This window comes from Silene latifolia, chromosome 5 (assembly GCF_048544455.1).
Source record: "Silene latifolia isolate original U9 population chromosome 5, ASM4854445v1, whole genome shotgun sequence".
NCBI classification, from domain to species: Eukaryota; Viridiplantae; Streptophyta; class Magnoliopsida; order Caryophyllales; family Caryophyllaceae; genus Silene; species Silene latifolia.
Genome location: NC_133530.1, coordinates 78,579,601 through 78,597,731, shown reverse-complemented (window position 1 = coordinate 78,597,731; position 18,131 = coordinate 78,579,601). Strand labels below are relative to the sequence as shown.

General features: G+C 42.1%; 3 protein-coding genes across 3 annotated transcripts; 2 read left to right on the top strand and 1 right to left on the bottom strand.

Annotated features, from left to right (window-relative positions):
• Nucleotides 1-1,218: 1,218 nt before the first annotated feature.
• LOC141655591 (uncharacterized) lies at nucleotides 1,219-2,364 on the bottom strand. Its single transcript, XM_074462663.1, has one exon. The coding sequence runs from the start codon at nucleotides 2,362-2,364 to the stop codon at nucleotides 1,219-1,221; it is 1,146 nt and encodes a 381-aa protein (XP_074318764.1).
• A 7,694-nt stretch (nucleotides 2,365-10,058) lies between these two features.
• LOC141655590 (uncharacterized) lies at nucleotides 10,059-10,607 on the top strand. Its single transcript, XM_074462662.1, has one exon. The coding sequence runs from the start codon at nucleotides 10,059-10,061 to the stop codon at nucleotides 10,605-10,607; it is 549 nt and encodes a 182-aa protein (XP_074318763.1).
• Nucleotides 10,608-11,134: 527 nt separating this feature from the next.
• LOC141657603 (protein NAR1-like) lies at nucleotides 11,135-18,131 on the top strand. Its single transcript, XM_074464887.1, has 11 exons — nucleotides 11,135-11,399; nucleotides 11,539-11,612; nucleotides 12,758-12,911; nucleotides 14,265-14,451; nucleotides 14,561-14,687; nucleotides 14,828-15,005; nucleotides 15,090-15,139; nucleotides 15,216-15,387; nucleotides 16,065-16,191; nucleotides 16,281-16,372; nucleotides 17,604-18,131. Exons 1-11 carry the CDS (start codon nucleotides 11,289-11,291, stop codon nucleotides 17,754-17,756), a joined length of 1,425 nt encoding a protein of 474 aa, XP_074320988.1. The 5' UTR covers nucleotides 11,135-11,288; the 3' UTR covers nucleotides 17,757-18,131.

Sequence of the window (18,131 nt, the reverse complement as noted above, 5' to 3'; positions counted from 1 at the left end):
GCCATAACCTCACCATCCACATTCGGTGAGAAGAAAACCTTCGATTTCGCTCTACTTACTCTCTGACCTGACGTCGTGTAAAACGCTTCCAGACATTTATTGATAGTCCGCGCCTGCGCCAAAGTTGCTTCACCAAAGAGGATTATATCGTCGGCGAAAAACAAGTGAGTTAAGGTAGGCCCTCCACGACATATATTGAACCCCTTCCATTGATCTCCACGGCTATGCTCTTCAATTAACTGGCTTAATTTCTCCATACAAATCGTAAAAATGTAAGGAGAAAGAGGATCCCCTTGCCGAATACCTCGAGTTGGGGCAAAAGACTCCGTCCTCTCCCCATTCCACAACACACTGAGTTTTGCAGCCGTTATACAAGACATAATGGTCCGAACCATCCTATCCGGAAGTCCCATATCGCGTAAAGTAAATTGGATAAAGAGCCATTCCAATTTGTCATACGCCTTCTCGAGGTCAAGTTTCAACGCCATGATACCCGTTTTTCCTTTCTTCCCCCTCATAGAATGTAATGCCTCCTGAACGATAATAATATTATCAGTGATTTGGCGTTTCGGGACAAAACTACTCTGCACCGGATTGATGAGAATAGGCAGGACTGGCTTTAACCGATTCACAATCATTTTAGTGATGATTTTATAGGCCACATTACACAATCCTATAGGTCGGAATTGTGAAACCTGATGGGGATGATCCACCTTCGGAATTAAAGAGATAAATGTTTCACCCAACCCTTCCGGTAATACATTATCATGAAGCACTCCAAGAATCATTCGGCATAAACTTGGAGAAACCGTTTCCCACTGAGTTTGATAGAATAAGGCTTGAAATCCATCCGGTCCTGGGGCCTTAAACGGGGACATTTGATTAAGAGCGCATTGTATATCAGCAATAACATAATCCCGATCGAGTTTCTCACGTTCCTAACCTGTTAATTGAGGGAACAGACCATACGTGAGCCCTTCAAGATTAATTACAGTATTCGGGCCTGCAAACAGACCATGGAAATATTCAAGCACCATATTTTTGATACAGTCAGCATCCCAAACCCACGTTCCCGACGGGTCTTGGAGACCTTCAATCCTATTGAATTTCCTCCGGATTATTGTACTTAGATGAAAGAAGCGAGTGTTCCGATCTCCATCACATATAACCTCCATACGTGACTTTTGAAACCACATAAGTTCCTCCTCACGTAACACCTCATCGAGCTGTTTTTTTTAATTTCAGCTCATATCTAAAAAGATAATCCGCTCCATGATTCGAGAGCTTTTGTTGTACTCCCAAAAGTCTTCGCTCCAAACTCCTCTTATTTGCAAAAATATTATGAAAAACATTTTTATTCCATTCTTGAAGTTTATCAGCGAAATTATGGACAAAAGGGAAGAAAGGCTGATTATTGCACCAATTAGATTCAACAAATTCCGAGAACCGACTATGACACATCCACGCAGCTTGAAATCGAAAAGGTCTAAGAACTTTTGGAATTGGGGCAAAACCATTAATACTTACAATTATCGGGCAATGGTCAGATTGGTTCTGAAAAAGGTGTCGAAGCGATCCTTCCGAAAACATCATTCTCCAATCTTGGTTACACATAGCTCTGTCTAATATATCCCATTGCCTTGTGCTCCAAGAAGACCCACGTGACCAAGTATAATCCGGCCCCGAATAGTCAAGATCAATCCAATTATTACTTTCGCACCAAGCATTAAACTTATTGCACCGCCTTCTCATACCCTCGCTATTTCCATTACGCTCATGTAAGTAGCGAGTATCATTGAAATCACCCATGATTAACCAAGGTCTGTCATGCGTCCTAGCAAATGCTTCAAGCTCCCGCCATAATTCCTCTTTCTTAGCATACACAGGACTTGCATAAATAACCGAATAATACCAAGGGATTTCCCCATTCCTGGAGATTTCAACCGTGACATGTTGAGAATGATGGATAATGGGAGTAATCGTGACCTCTTCAGGATGCCAGAACAACCAAATTCCACCACTGAAACCAGCTGCATCAACTCGAGTCCTACCTCTGAAATTAATTCTATCACAAACACGTTGTGCAGTAGCTCCACTAATGTGTGTCTCAACTAGCACAACAACCTGAGGTTTATTGATTCGAATTAATTCCTTAAGCGTCGAAAGAAATTCATTACTTCCCGTACCCTGCACATTCCACGTCAGCAACCTCAAGGCTGATTGACGAGTTAGTTGGTTAGGAAAACGATCCATAAAATTATCAGGATAGTAAGATAACGAGGACAGAAACGCCTCAGAGAGTCTCATTAACACGTTCAACTCCTGCGGATGAATCGTCATTTCCAAATAAAGTTCTGGATTCATTGTTCGAAACCGTCGTTTCCATAGGGATAGAAGTACCGAATTGGCTAACGGTACCACTGCTCCCAGAATTGGGACGTCCATTTGAGATGTTAAGGAGAGGTGAAGAGTTGGGGGGATTGCTATTTGTTTGATGACGGGGATCAGGTAAGGGAAGGAGGTTGAGGTCATATTGGGAGTGTGTGGGGATGAAAGGAGAACGAGCAGATTTTTTTGTGACTATTCCGAGGGATTTTGCAAGCTAAAGCCGCTTTTATTTGATTCTCTTTACCTACTGGTAGAATTTGTGTATTTTTGGAACTTTTAAGATATTGCTTTTTTTTGATGAATATTTGCAGCTGGCAAAATCAAAGACGAGGGAATATCATAAATGATCTGACAACTTTCTGCTACAGAGGAATCACAAGTAATTGTGGCATTAGAGATCTTTTCCTGAAAATTAGGAGGAATTATTGGAGTAGAATCTTCAGGAATTGATTGGACTCTGTCTAAATCTTTCCCACCTAAGGAACTTTCCGTATTAACAAAAATACGCTGATTCGGGGACCCCAGAGGAGTTGAGGTATTAGACTTTTTTTCCTTAAAACTTGACGCTCTCAGAGGGAAACTATCTTTCTTAATTGCTGATTTTAAGGGATTACTCTCTACCAAAATGGGATTTTCCTTCCCCTCAATAATTCCCTTAATTACATTTTTATTTTGAGTAACAGATTTTCCAATTTCCAAAACTGTAGGAATCTTAGAACTTTCCTTATTACCCAAACTTCCATCAGTGGCCATCACAGCCGGACTGCCCGTTGCCGGACTATTAGCCTGTTGCTCCCCTACCATAGGATTCGAGAGGATTTGCAGAGACTCTAGTCCATTGGCCACACTAGTGTCAAACTCTAGTGCATCAAATATGGACCCGGATTGCTTTGTTATCTTTGTACCTTGCCCAGTCGACTTATGTTGGACCCTTTCCTCCGTGCCCTTAGCTTTCTCAGTACGAGTGGTCTTATGACGAACCGGTTTCTTAACATGCATCCAAGACCCATAAGCTTCATACTGGACCAACTCTTCCACAGCGCCCCCTTCATGAGCTTTTCCTCTCAAACCGACCCCATCAGTGTCTCCATTCTGATTATCAACTGTTACATTATCATTGAAAAGAGGACAATTCAAATTAGTATGCCCCAACCTCCCACATTTGTAACATATCAAACGAAGACCCTCATATTGGATTATCCATACTTTTCCATTCAAACGGAATTTCGAAAGAAGTGGCTTCGTAAGGTCAACCTCCACGCTCATTCGTATAAACTGACCCCGCTCAGCTAATTAAAGCAGTAGGTTCATCAATGCGAATGACTTTTCCAACCTTATCACCAATTTTGCGCAGAATGTCCTCGTAATAGTACTCGACTGATAGGCGAGGGATACGAATCCACGTAGTTAAATAACGTATCGGTTCATCCGTAGCAATAAAATTAGGTACCCACTTGCGAATTGTGAGATAGTGATCTCCTATCATCCAGGGCCCCTGAGTCAGAACATGGTCATAGTCTTCCTTATTCGTAAATCTAGCCACATAAAATGTGATGGGGCATATTCTGCACCCGCTGACCAAGTCAACATATTGACCAAGGTCAAAGACATCCACAACAATTCGACATATCAGACAGCCTAGCCGATGCAGCCCATCGGCCTGTCTCTTGGGTCTCCGCCGGCAACCACCTTGACCGGGGGGCACATATTCGCGTACTCATATCCAAGGCCCCTCGGCCGGCCTGCCATAGGTCCATCGACCGAGGGTAGAACGGTCTTTCCGCCTGTTAGCCACTTGGCCACTTGGCCACTACGTGACAAAAGGCGAAAGTCTATAAATACTCCTCAACCCTCATTGAGGAAAGGATCCAGAACTTAACCTAATAAACACTATTCATCTGGTATTATCTTCCTTATCTCTCTACAATATACATTCAGTCAAGTAACAACTTACCTCTCTAAGTTACTGACTTGGGCGTCGGAGTGAGTACGCTTGGCACAAAACCAAGCCCTCAGTTCGTTCATTGTTGCAGGAGAGGCCGAGAGGAACGATAAAGACAAGAAGGATTCAACTCAAGACATCATTCTACAAGCCACGGGTGGTAACCATACTTACTCTGGAATTACACCCGGAACAATTGGCGCCGTCTGTGGGGAAAGATACTAGAAGCTAGTCACATTCATTCCCAAACAAAAAAAAAACAAAACAAAACAAAAACCCACCCAAAAAGCTAAGAAGATGTCGAAACAACCAGAGAAGGTGTTGGTGGAGAACAAATTCTACCAAGACGACACATTCCACAACTCAGAAATCGGGCAGTCCCCCACCGGCCGTATCACTGATACGATGAACGGGACGCCAAAGGAACAAGATATGCCGCTGCCCGCCGACCAAGTCACCGTCCTGGGGCATGTGGTTGATGCAGCAAAGCTGAAGCTACTCCTGGACATAATTGCTAGTACGCCGGCTCACACCGTCACATCGACAAGAGCGGCGGAACTCGTCCAGAGACCGGGGCCCAAAATGTGACTCCAAGAGACTTGAATGGAGCACCGGAAGAGGCCGGCCCTGTCAAGACGCCGGGGAGCCCCGGAGCGCTAGTGGCAGACCTTAGTCCTTCCCGCACTCGAGGGAGGACAGCGTCGCCGCAGCGCCGACGAGGCACCCCCCAGAGGAGTGAAAGAAGTCCGACTCGCCAGAGTCGGAGAAGAAGCCCGACTCACCAGAGTCGGAGAAGAAGCCCTTCCCGCCACGGGGAGAGGAGCCGGACTAGGGATGTGAGGAGCCGATCGCCGCGTGTCGTTCGGCACGTGGTCGACACCCCTCGCGCCTCGTCCTAGATACCCCGGTGCCGACTAATCTGAAGTTGCCACCTATAGCATACAAAGGAGAAGGCGACCCAACCGACCACGTCGAGGCTTACGAGTCTCACATGTCGGTATGGGAGCAACTGATGAAGTTTGGTGCCGAATCTTCCCAACGACACTTTGCATGGGATGGCACAAAGTTGGTACAAGGGGCTACCCGATGGGTCGGTATCTTTTACGCCGACCTAAAGGGCACGTTCCTAGCCCGTATTCTTCCCGCAACAAGAGGAGGGCCGTGGAGACCTCGGACCTCCGACTATCGACAGGAAGGAGGCGAATCTCTCCGAAGTTATGTGAAGAGGTTCGACGCCAAGGTTCAAGGCAGATTCGTGAGTGAACAATGAACCGGCGACCTTCGCGGCGATGAAAGGTCTCCCGAGAGGAGACCTAAAGAATGAGCTCATCAAGTGCGGCGGCCAAAGATTAGACTCACCAGGAAAATGGCCGATCAAGCCATTAAGGTGGAGGACTACCACAAAACCCGGGCGGAGCCCAGCGAGGCCGAGCACTCGAAATAAAAAGCCGGGAGGACAACCCGGATGAAAGACGCCGTGACGATAATAGGTCACGGTCCGACAGTCCACCCGGAGACGAACTCGGCGGACGCCGGGTGGAGTTCGGGAACGAACCGCCAGAAGCGGTACAATGATCACACCCCACTGGCCGTGTCTGCCGCTGAGGTTTTCGCCCTGAGCAAGAACGAGGGTCAGAAGTGGGAGAGGCCACCCAAGCCGGGAGTGACGGGGGAACGAGCCGAAAGATGCAATCGAGCCAAAACCTCGATCACCTCGGCCAAAGCCGGGAGTGACGGGGGAACGAGCCGGTAAATGCAATCGAGCCAAAACCTCGATCACCTCGGCCGAAGCCGGGAGTGACGGGGGAACGAGCCGAAAGTTGCAATCGAGCCAAAACCTCGATCACCTCGGCCAAAGCCGGGAGTGACGGGGGAACGAGCCGGTAAATGCAATCGAGCCAAAACCTCGATCACCTCGGCTAAAGCCGGAGTGACGGGGAACGAGCCGTAAATGCAATCGAGCCAAAACCTCGATCACCTCGGCCAAGCCGGAGTGACGGGGAACGAGCCGAAAGATGCAATCGAGCCAAAACTCGATCACCTCGGCCGGCCGGAGTGACGGGAACGAGCCGTAAATGCAATCGAGCCAAAACCTCGATCACCTCGGCTAAAGCCGGGAGTGACGGGGAACGAGTTTAGAAATGCAATCGAGCCAAAACCTCGATCAGCTAAAGCCGGGAGTGACGGGGAACGAGCCAGAATGCAATCGAGCAAAACCTCGATCACCTCGGCCGAAGCCGGGAGTGACGGGGGGAACGAGCCGAAAGATGCAATCGAGCCAAAACCTCGATCACCTCGGCCAAAGCCGGGAGTGACGGGGGAACGAGCCGAAAGATGCAATCGAGCCAAAACCTCGATCACCTCGGCTAAAGCCGGGAGTGACGGAGGAACGAGCCGAAAGATGCAATCGAGCCAAAACCTCGATCACCTCGGCCAAAGCCGGGAGTGACGGGGGAACGAGCCGGTAAATGCAATCAAGCCAAAACCTCGATCACCTCGGCTAATTAAAACCGAGGGCGACGGGGGAACGAGCCGATATGCCTAGATATTTACAACGGCGGTCGGAGCGTAAACTCGATCACCTCGGCTAACTAAGACCGAGAGTGACGAGGGAACCACGACTTGCCCTCGGCTAATTAAGACCGAGCTTAAGAATGTATAAGTACCGTTGAGACACAAATCTGACACCTCGGCAAATTAAGACCGAGCGTGAACGAGGACGCAATCAATAATGGTCTATAGATACGAACGCTGTTGCGCCGTAACCCCGATTCCCTCGGCCAAGGCCGGGAAGCAGCGGGGCCACAACGACCGATACGCTAACATGTTTACAGCGGCGGTTGGGACACGCTCCTTGACAGAATGCCAATCGACGTATCTTCTTCAACACGCTCCTTGGTATCTACTTGCCAAACGGTCCACTCTCAACCCTGGTCTCGGCCAACGTCTCTCTCTTTTCCACATCGGATGTCCATTACACATCCATGTGGAGGGGGATAGGGTGCGGCCTAAGCGAGAACCAAGCCGAGGCGAGAAAATTTTTACTTGCGCGAATATACGCTCAACATACATCGGAGCCCATACCACGGCATAGACTACGGCTGGGGCAAATTGATGGGGCATATTCTCGCACCGTGACCAAGTCAACATATTGACCAAGGTCAAAGACATCCACAACAATTCGACATATCGGACACCTAGCCGATGACCCATCGGCTGTCTCTGGGTCTCCGCCGGGCAACCAACCAGTAGGGCACATATCCGCGTACTCATATCCAAGACCCCTCGGTCGGCCTGCCATAGGTCCATCGGCCGAGGGTAGAACGGTCTTTCCGCCTGTTAGCCACTTGGCCACTACGTGACAAAAGGCGAAAGTCTATAAATACTCCTCAACCCTCATTGAGGAAAGGATCCAGAACTTAACCTAAGAAACACTATTCATCTGGTATTATCTTCCTTATCTCTCTACAATATACATTCAGTCAAGTAACAACTTACCTCTCTAAGTTACTGACTTGGGCGTCGGAGTGAGTACGCTTGGCACAAAGCCAAGCCCTCAGTTCGTTCATTGTTGCAGGAGAGGCCGAGAGGAACGATAAAGACAAGAAGGATTCAACTCAAGACATCATTCTACAAGCCACGGGTGGTAACCATACTTACTCTGGAATTACACCCGGAACAAAATGAATGACCAACGTCCATTAGGGTTAAACCCCCTTTGATTGCCCACTTCTTCTTAACCGGTCGCAACAAAGTAAAATACCCAATATTCTTATCAAACATTTTGATGATAAGAGTATCTTTCCAGTGCCTTCTAATCTTGATTTTCTCCTCCTTAGTCAGAAGGATGGTTGGACAAGTCGAGTCATTAGCAAACTCACTTTCCTCTGTATCATCATCTGACTCATCTTCATAAACTTCATTGTTAGTAATGTTGAACCCCAATCCTTGGTTAAGAGCAAAAGATGGAGAACCGCCCCTATTAAGTAATTCTTTGTATGATAACCGAGGTACCCCCATTTGGTTGACATTGATACTAGTTTCATGACGAACAGGAGGTGTGCTCTGTGAGTCAGTTATCCCTGTATTAGGGATTTGATTCATTTTGAATTTTTTTGTGGAACGTTTAATTTGGTCGTCTTCTGCAACAGATGATTGTGAAGGATTTTCTAGAGAGAGCATATCCTAGAGAGTGAATAACATAGGATTTTCTAGAGAGAGCATATAGTGGATAATGCAACTACACCAAAGAATTGAAGTTAGAACTGAATATCTCTGTTTCAATTTTTTGAGTTAGAATCATGTAATCAAAATGAAATCTTAGTTGCCAATTATTACCTTAAAATTTTGAGAAGGGTGATGAAAATAAAATATGATCAAATATTATCTTATATGAGTGCATTTGTCTTATTCCCTCCATATGAACATGTTTGACCCGTCTTAAGTTTAAGACTATATCCGTCTTGAATGACAATAGGTCTAAAATATGATAGATCTAACATTGTCTCAAAAATTGACCTAAGAAAGTAACAACTTCAAGGTGAATATTTATTTCTCCCTCGGTGTTGGTCATTTGTTTACCTTTAATTTTAGACAAAGACCAAGGAAAGATTAGAGGACCAATTATTGGAGGACAAGTTGATCAAACTGAGTATGGATGAATGGATGATCAAATTGCACATCAAAGACATTCCCAAAATAGAAAGGTAAATAACTGATGAGACGTTCTTAAATGGAATGGTGAACAAATAACCAGGACGAAGAGAGAGTAAATATGATGGTGGAATGAGAAAAGTAAATATGAAATGGCCAAAAATCGAACTAGAATGACACCTAGGCCTGTCAAAATGACGAAACATGTTCCTTCTCGAAAACCGACCCTAATCTGACCTGTAAATAACCCGCAAATAATCCGATTTTTTCAACCCAAATCCGAAAGATACTTGAACCTATTTTGATCCGTAAATAATGGCCCAAACACTATCCGTAGAAGGTTGACCGTTAAGTCAAAGACAATATATCTTTCTTAAAACAATTTATGTTAAATACTCTCTCCTATTCTCAATAATTCTCCCTATTTTATGGAGGCACGAGAATTAAGGGAAGGAGTATTATATGGTAAAGTATTGTAGTGGGGTAGGAGATTGGAGAGAGAGAAGGTATTATGTGATATTATTGTGAGCTGAGGTGAGGTGATTAAAATAAGTATTGTTGTGGGGTAAAGTGATTAAAATAAGATAAAGTAGGGGTATTGTTGTGGGGTGGGGTGATTAAAATAAGTATAAAAGTTTGCAAAATAAGGAAATATGGAGAGTATTGTGAATAGACAAAAAAGGAAATAGGGAGAGTTATTGAGAATAGGAGGGAGAGGGTATTGATTTATATAGAGTAACATTTTAAAGAAAAATAAGTATTTATGTCATGTCATCACCTCGAACCATATGCCATCTAATCATCTCGAAGTGCGTGCAATGCCATCACTCTCACCGTATTAGAAAAGGTTATTGATCAACCCTTTTTTTTACCCGAAACCTGTATAGTCTTCACCCGATCCTTTTTTAACGAACCCTAAACAACCCTACCCATAATCTGCATGTTCGATATGTTTGTCAAGTTTAGTGATACTCGAACTAGTTAAATTTTGAAAAACCAGAATTTGGGTAGATCAATAGGCTTAAAATCCCAACTTTCCCGTATAACTAAAAGAATTTGGGGTATTGTCTGGGAGATGGAGTCGGTGCAGGAAGAAAAGATGACGAGTAGTGTGGAGGGGATTCGACAGGGGAGCTGGGAGCCGCCGGATTTGGGTGTGTGTAAGGTCAACACGGATGCAGGGGTCATGGAGGGGGTAGGAGTGGGGTTGGGTGCGGTTTGTCGGAACTCGAATGGTGAGATTGAGTGGGCTGTGGTGTTGCAGCGAGGCACGGGGTGTGAAGTAGCAATGGCGGAAGCTGAAGCGATATTGTTGAGTCTGCGAGAAGCAAGAAGGATGGAATCAAGGAAAGTCGTTATTGAGAGCGATTGTCTGATCGTGGTTGAAGACTTGACGAAGAATAGAAATGGTAGAAGTGAATTATTTGCGATTTATGAGGAAATTAAACAGATTAGTTTATTTTTTGAGTCGATTGTTTTTAAGCATATTAGTAGGAATTTAAATAAGTTAGCACATAAGTTAGCACATGCTATGTCATGGTCTCATGGTAGGCGATTTTGGACGACTGATTTGCCGGCAGAGTTTGGTGTTGTAGCTGTCACTGATATTAGTAATATAATTTAGGGTTTTTTGTCAAACACAACCTTTAAAAAAAAAATTCTTCCAAACACCGCCTTTAAAAAAAAAGTTTGTAAAACACAACCTTTAATAAATTTTTTGTTGTCAAACACGACTTTTTGGCCGAAGGACTTAACATTTTGTAATGGGGTAACTTTCAGTCGATGTTTGAGATAGCAAACGATGTCGGTTTGAGGCGTTTTTGGACTCGTTGGAAAGGTGGAAATACAAGCTTTCCAGGGGTTATCAATACGATGGTCAAAGGCGGACTTATGTGGGGTCTATTGTTGTGTAAAATAAGGCTGGTCGGAGAGATTAGCAAGTGGTCTGGGATTTTTAGTGGGTCTTTTAAAGAGGTTATGCTGCTTTGTTTGGTCTGAAAATTGGTATGTAGGTAGCGGGGAGTGTAAGGTAGGCCGTAGTTGTGTTGTTTTTTGTGGTTGTAAGGTAAAGCCTTTATGGTTTTTTTTTTTTTTTTTTAAAAAAAAAAAAAAAAAAAGTCTATCTAAACGGTTTCCCTAGAAAAACTTAGTAAGGAAACAAATAAATGATCAGAAGAGAGGAGTACGGACTAGTTGTTAAAGAAGTGAACAATTTAATTAAGAAATATTAAGAAATAAATATATGCTCGGAAATTAGTAGAATCGAGCAGCTGGATCAGCATTAGAGTAAATAAAAGTAAGAAAAATGTCAGAACGGTTTTCGGCGACGTTGAGGATAAGCGACTTGAACGATTTCATTGCACCTTCTCAAGCTTGTATTATCGGTCAAGTTAAACCTTCACCTCCTAATCCCAGGGTTTGTTTTCTATTTTTTCGATTTCATCTTCTTTATTATCCCTGTTTTTGTTACGACTGTTTTAATCAAAGCGATCGGAACGGAGGGAGTAATTGATTATTAGGTCAATTAATTAGAATTGTGTTTTTGTTGAGGTTAGAATGAGGTCAAGATTGAACGTCCAGTTGAAGCGAAACCGGTTAAAATATCCCTCAAGGACTGCCTTGCTTGCAGGTTAGGTTACTACTCTTCATACTCATTCCGTCCCAATCATTTGTTTACCTTTTTTAATTCATTAGACGGAGGTATGCGTCTTTGCAGCGCCACTATTATTAGACTTGTTTTTATGTTGTTGGACTTGAATCAAGTGTCAAGTGTGTATGTATAATCATGTTCGAGAATCTTGCTGAGGTTTTTTAGTTGAATTGGAGAGTAACATAGGTTCTGACGACGATTGCCTATTAGGTTTTACCATCAAATTCAGTCGAGGATTATAGCCTAGATGGAAACTAGGCTTGTCCCCTGCCATCTGCCATGTGTCATGCGTCTGTGCTCGCTTAATGGTTGAATGGTGAATGTTTCAAGCCTTAGATTTACGCCTTGTTTGGATACCAAAAATGGAGGCTTGCAGTCTAGTGGTAGACTTGGATAACCTCAAAGCTTGCAAAGGCAAGAATTGCGAGGTCCCGTGTTCGAACCCACGGATGAGCAATTGCATGCGGTTATCTCGGCGGCTCCAATTGGGGTGGTTTACATGGTCCAGGTGGTGACGCCGGAATGCCTGGGCCAGGGGGATTAAACCCCTTGTCACAAAAAAAAAAAAAAAAAAAAAAAAAAAAAAAAAATGGAGGAAAAGGGGAAAGAAAGAGGGAAGGGAAGGGGAGTGGAATGGTGGGTGAGAGTTTTCCCTCCAAATCTTTCCTATGTTGGAGGGGAAACATTTTGGCTTGGAGGAGGGAACAAGAGGGATTCATTATCCCTCCCTTCCAATTTCCTCCACCTCCATTTTGCTATCCAAACAATGGAAATTGTCTCCCTTCAAATCCCTCCCCTCCCTTTCCTTCCAAATTCTTCTATCCAAACAAGGCCTTATAATTCTAACCATGACTGATCAATGTGAATGTCGGATGGGGATTTTAACTTCTGTTTGAGGCAATGAAGAAGTGTGGAAAATAATTGAGGTCTGATGGTTCACTCTTTCTTTTTCTTTCTAAACGCTACACTTAGAATAATCTTAATACTGTCACTCTCCAGTCTCCACTCTACATCTGTTGTTTGACCGTGTTTCATGACTGCAGGATATTGATGACTTTCTATCATTTTCCAGACTTTTCTCAGATCTGTTAATCGTTTTCCTTGTTGGCTCTGTGCTTATGCAGCGGTTGCATCACTTCAGCAGAAACTGTGATGCTTGAGAAGCAAAGTTTAGATGAGTTCCTATCCAATATCAACAAAGGCAAGGCTGTAATAGTTTCTGTCTCTCCACAGTCCAGGGCGTCTCTTGCTGCTCACTTTGGCCTCTCTCCTGTTCAGGTGTGACATCGTGCTTATATAATTGATTATTTTTTTAAAACTTTGTAAGTTGTATGAAAGGTAGTCATCCATAATCCATGACCAGTTGAGAACTCTAAACCTTGTAGGCACCATGTTTTACAGTTTGTAAAGGGTTTATGTTCAAACAAATTACCATGGTTTCGGCGTTTCGCTATGTAGAAAATGGTTTTATTAAATGTTAGTTACAGGAATTAGGTTTCTCAAGCCTTTAGCTATATGCTCTGACAGAATACCGAAAATTTTGTCGTAGAGGTATCTGAACTTTGAGTTGTTGATTTTAGCTTTCATGACATAAAGTGAGCTCCATTGTAGCTCTAATATAGGCCACATTTATGCATAACAACTTAGACCAGGTCACAAGGATCAAATATCTAAGGGCTACATAGTCGTCTGGGCACATCTCTTGTTTGTAGTATGGGAATAATCTCAAATTTCTCTGTTCTCTTGATGCTTTATATTGTTGATAATATGGTTGTTGGTGTTTGGCATGCTACAAGAACTATGTTTTAATCAATTGATTAAGTCCTAAGAGCTAGCTTTTCTGATTAGATGTGTTCCTAGAACTAGGGTTTTGAAAAAGGAGGTGGTCTATTACAAACAAGAAGGTTATGTTGAAGGAATTGCCATTTGTATCAATTGATTGGGGTTTGTTAAATCAAGGTTGATTATTATAGGAAGAAGATTTTAGTTTTAGAGTTTAAGTAATGTTTTAAAAGGAAAGTGCGTACTAAATTGCAATGGGGGGCACCTAAATTGTGTCAATTTTAGTGAGCCTCATTGGGTGACTCTTATTTATAAGGCGCACCTAAATTGCAATTGGGAGTTTTGGCTAGTGCCTCATATAGACATGTTGGCACAAGATGAATGCCAGACACGGACACCGACACACAGATTAGGTGAAGTGTCGAAGTAACATAGCTTGTGACTTTGCAAGAGAAGACGATAAAGATTAATTTGATGATTATAGTCCTAGTTTAGGTGAAATGTTATTATAAACATAGATACGGAATTTTGATTGAAGATTTTAGATGTGGCCATGTCATATGTGAGATAGGTAAAGATTTGAGAACTAACTAGTATGGGTTCACGGCAAGGTAAATGCACATGGCTCTGTACATCTATCATGAGTTCGGGAATGCATTTGGTCGGCTGAGACACACATGGAATGCAAATTACCTTATAATTTGAAGTTGACTATGAGTCTGTCTAGTCATGCTTCTGATATTGCTTTGTCTGTTATGCTAGGCGTGTGATTAAGGTAAATGGTCCTATTCTGCATAGACCCTTCTTTGTTCTCTTTCTGACTGGGATTGAATATCATATTTCCTTCAGGTTTTGAGAAAGCTCACGACATTTTTTAAGTCACTGGGAGTGAAGGCTGTTTTTGACACAAGCTGTAGTAGAGATTTGGCACTTATTGAAGCATGTAATGAATTTATTGCACAGTACAAGCAAAATCAGCCTCTCAGTGGCGCAATATGCAAAACTGCATTACCCATGATTTCATCTGCGTGTCCAGGTATAAATTTGTTAGCTCCTTTTTCTACCTAGTTTTGGACGCGTTCCTCTCTCTCCTTCAGAAAATTACTAATTAACTCACTTCCTTTTCCTTTCCTTGTTTATGTTAGGGTGGATCTGCTACGCAGAAAAGACTCTTGGATCCTACATCTTGCCATATATTTCATCTGTAAAAAGTCCTCAGCAAACTATTGGGGCTGTAATAAAGCACTACCTTTGCAAGAAAATGTCTCTCAGGTAATATTGATAGCACCACACTGTCTGATTGAAGTTTTCAGACTACAGTCACAAACACTTGTGGTTCTTAGACGTATATTATATGAGACTTGGTGAATTGGTTTCCTTAGTCATTTTCTCTGTCATTAATGATTTAACAGGCCGGATGAAGTGTATCATGTCACTGTGATGCCTTGTTATGACAAGAAGCTTGAGGCCGCTAGAGACGATTTCGTATTTGAAATGGAATATCAAGATGGAGATGTCGTAAATGGCGATTTACAGGTTACTGAGGTGGATTCTGTGTTGACATCTGGGGAGGTTTTAGAACTAATACAGGTAACTAACGAGTGCTCATTGCATGTAACTGTGTTTTTCAGCCTAGTAAATCAATCACCAAATCACTTATTGGTTGTTTTGCAGTCTCAGTCAGTTGATTTTAGTACCTTGGACGAATCTCCTTTAGATAAACTGTAAGAAAATTAACTCTAGTGCCTGGTATTTGAATTTATTTGAATGTTGACTGACAATCTGCTCTGCAAACCTCAGGTTGACTAATGCTACAGATGATGGACATCTTTATGGGGTTAGTGGAAGTTCTGGAGGGTATGCTGAAACTGTTTTCAGGCATGCTGCTAAATCCCTTTATGGCAGGGACATAGAAGGACCTGTCGACTTTAGAACTTTAAGAAATTCAGACTTCCGCGAAGTCAGTTTGGAAGTAAGTGCTTGCTTTTTTTTCTTTCTTTGTATAGTCTTTATATAAGTTGTTTGAAGTAGGCGGAAAATATTTGCTTCGGAATGATAAAATGGATTGCAAGTTTTTTAGCTTCTGGTGCAATACATGTAGTACATCGGACTGCCTGTGGAAGTGACCCCTCCGAGTTCTTGCTCAAAATTTCCAACTTCCTGGGTATAGTAACAAAAATTTAGTACCTCCTTGCGAATTATTTCATTGCCATTTGATTCTGGTCGTCTACTGATATCAACTCTGAACATTAGTATCTCCTGATTCCAAATATAAGCATAGATACCAGGAAATTTGTCACGTTTGATTTATGAAGTCAACTATTCTCACATAATATTTGTCAAAATTTTCAACAATTGTATATTGTAAGAAACATTATCATTGACTGCCGAAGTCAAATGGGGACAATAGAAATGGGACACAGAGTAAAATTTGTAGTAGTTTGACATCAACCAGTTCTTCTATCTCTCACCCTGGAACATATATTGCCTTATTGCTATTTCATTGTCTAGCCTTTTCAACTATTCAATCAATGTTTTTCACTCTTGTACTTGCTGATGAGATTAAGTTCTATTAGATTTAGATCGATTATTTTGGATGTTAACTTTTCAGATGAAAAGAAAAAACCTGATATATGTTTCCTATTGCAGGTTGAGGGTAAAACTGTCTTGCGGTTTGCCTTATGTTATGGATTTCGGAATTTGCAGAACGTTGTAAGGAAAATAAAAAATGGAAACTGTGATTATCATTTTCTCGAAATTATGGCATGCCCTTCAGGTTAAAACGGTGTCTCTTAGTCATCTCATATTTATATTATTATTCAAACTTAAAGATGGATTGTTTATTAGTGGAATGTTGTCATGCAGGCTGCTTAAATGGTGGTGGACAAATTAAGCCAAAGGCTGGACAGTCTGCAAAGGATTTGATTCAGCATTTAGAAAATGTCTCCATGAGCAATGTGAGGATTTAATTGCAATGGTGAAAGTTTTATTAACTGCGTTGATCTGTCGTTATGCCATATGAATATATGATAAACTATGTTAGTGAAAAAGTTCCTGCGCACGTTCTTTTTTCATAGAGCTAAATAACGCGCTTTGATTGCTTATCAAGTTTTTCAACGGATCATTAAATTCACGGTGTTGAAATGAAATGAATTGGAATATGATACCATGAAGTTATGTATTTAGAACCCCATACCTTGTTCGACCTGTTTGGTTTGATAATGCTAGCGTTAGAGAGGTTGAGTTAGAAACTTGGGGGAAAAGGATGTATGAGGTTTTAGAGGGTTAAGATGAAGTTAGAAACTCCATTTCAAAATAGTCTGACTAAACAATGGAATGGATCCCAAATCCATTTCAAAATAACTCCGTTAATGTTGCATAGAGTCAGCTTCTTCAAGGGATTTTATTTGTTGTTATTATGTTCTGATGGTATGAACTCAAAACAACCCACTTTTCTTTGTTAAGCCTATCTCCAACTTAATTTTCTGCTGATGAATGTATTGAGCGACCAAGTGAGAGGAGATCCTATTAGCGTATTGGATTGCCAAATTATTATGGTGATAGGTCTTTGATTGTGCAGTGTGCTATAGTCTTTGTGAACAATGGCTAACATGAATAGGGAATGGGTGCTTGGTACTTTGGGGCTTGATTTTGATTCTACAAATAATTAATACTCCGTATATCTTTAGAAGGGTATGTGCATTCCAAGAAAGGGTGAGATTTGAGAATAGATATGGGCAAACTCATCCTGATCTTAGAAGGCATTTGTAAAGGTTTTAATAAGAGGAAGGGAAATGCCATCTTTTATGCTTAAGATTCAGTTGACATACTGAATTTGGTCCTGTATCTTCGTGTTGGTTTTGGAACTTATTTGCTCTCTTTTAGAATTGTCCTAAAATTGTTTTTTTTGTTGTGTTCGGTAACTCGGTTGAGTCTGAGTCTTGGTTAGATTATCAGGGCACTTTGTTTTTCCGATCTTTTTTTGACTCTACATGAGTTTATTGGTTGGCTTTATGGCTTCCCCTTGTAGCCTGGGAATTGTTTAGAGTCACGTACCTCCTATGCGTGGAAAAGTAGGGGCACGTTACGAGAATTTCTTGAGCATTTGATTTGAGTTTCATCATTGTGATACTGCAGTTAGAAGAAACTCGGTAATTATCTGATTGAATGTTCTTTACTGTGTTACAGGTTATAGTAGCTGATCCTTTCCAAAACCCAATAGTGAAAGGGCTATATGCTGAGTGGCTTGGCCAACCTGGTTCAGAGAATGCTAAGCGGTACGTCCACACACAATATCACCCGGTAGTGAAAAGCGTAACTTCTCAACTGCAAAATTGGTGAGCTGTTATTGCCCAGAATATGTCATTCCAATGGGAACAACTTTGAAACCGGTGATGGACGTACTCATCAGTTATAGAGTAGATGTTTAGGCCATTATACTTTGTTTTGCACAATTTCTTAATCTTTTTTTATTAATCTTTATACTTACCTCGGGTTCTTAGAAACTGCCAATTTTGCCATTATACCAGTTGTAAATTGTTTTTTTTTTTTTTTTTTTTTTCTTTTGAGTAGTTACTTCAGGTGCATGTAACATCTATCTATGTTACTCAGGTTCGGTGAGAAAGATCATTCATGTATATACCATGTATTCTACTCTTATAGTACTGTATCAGTTTTTCTTTTTTGGGGATGAAAATGTGTTGCCTCTGAAATTAA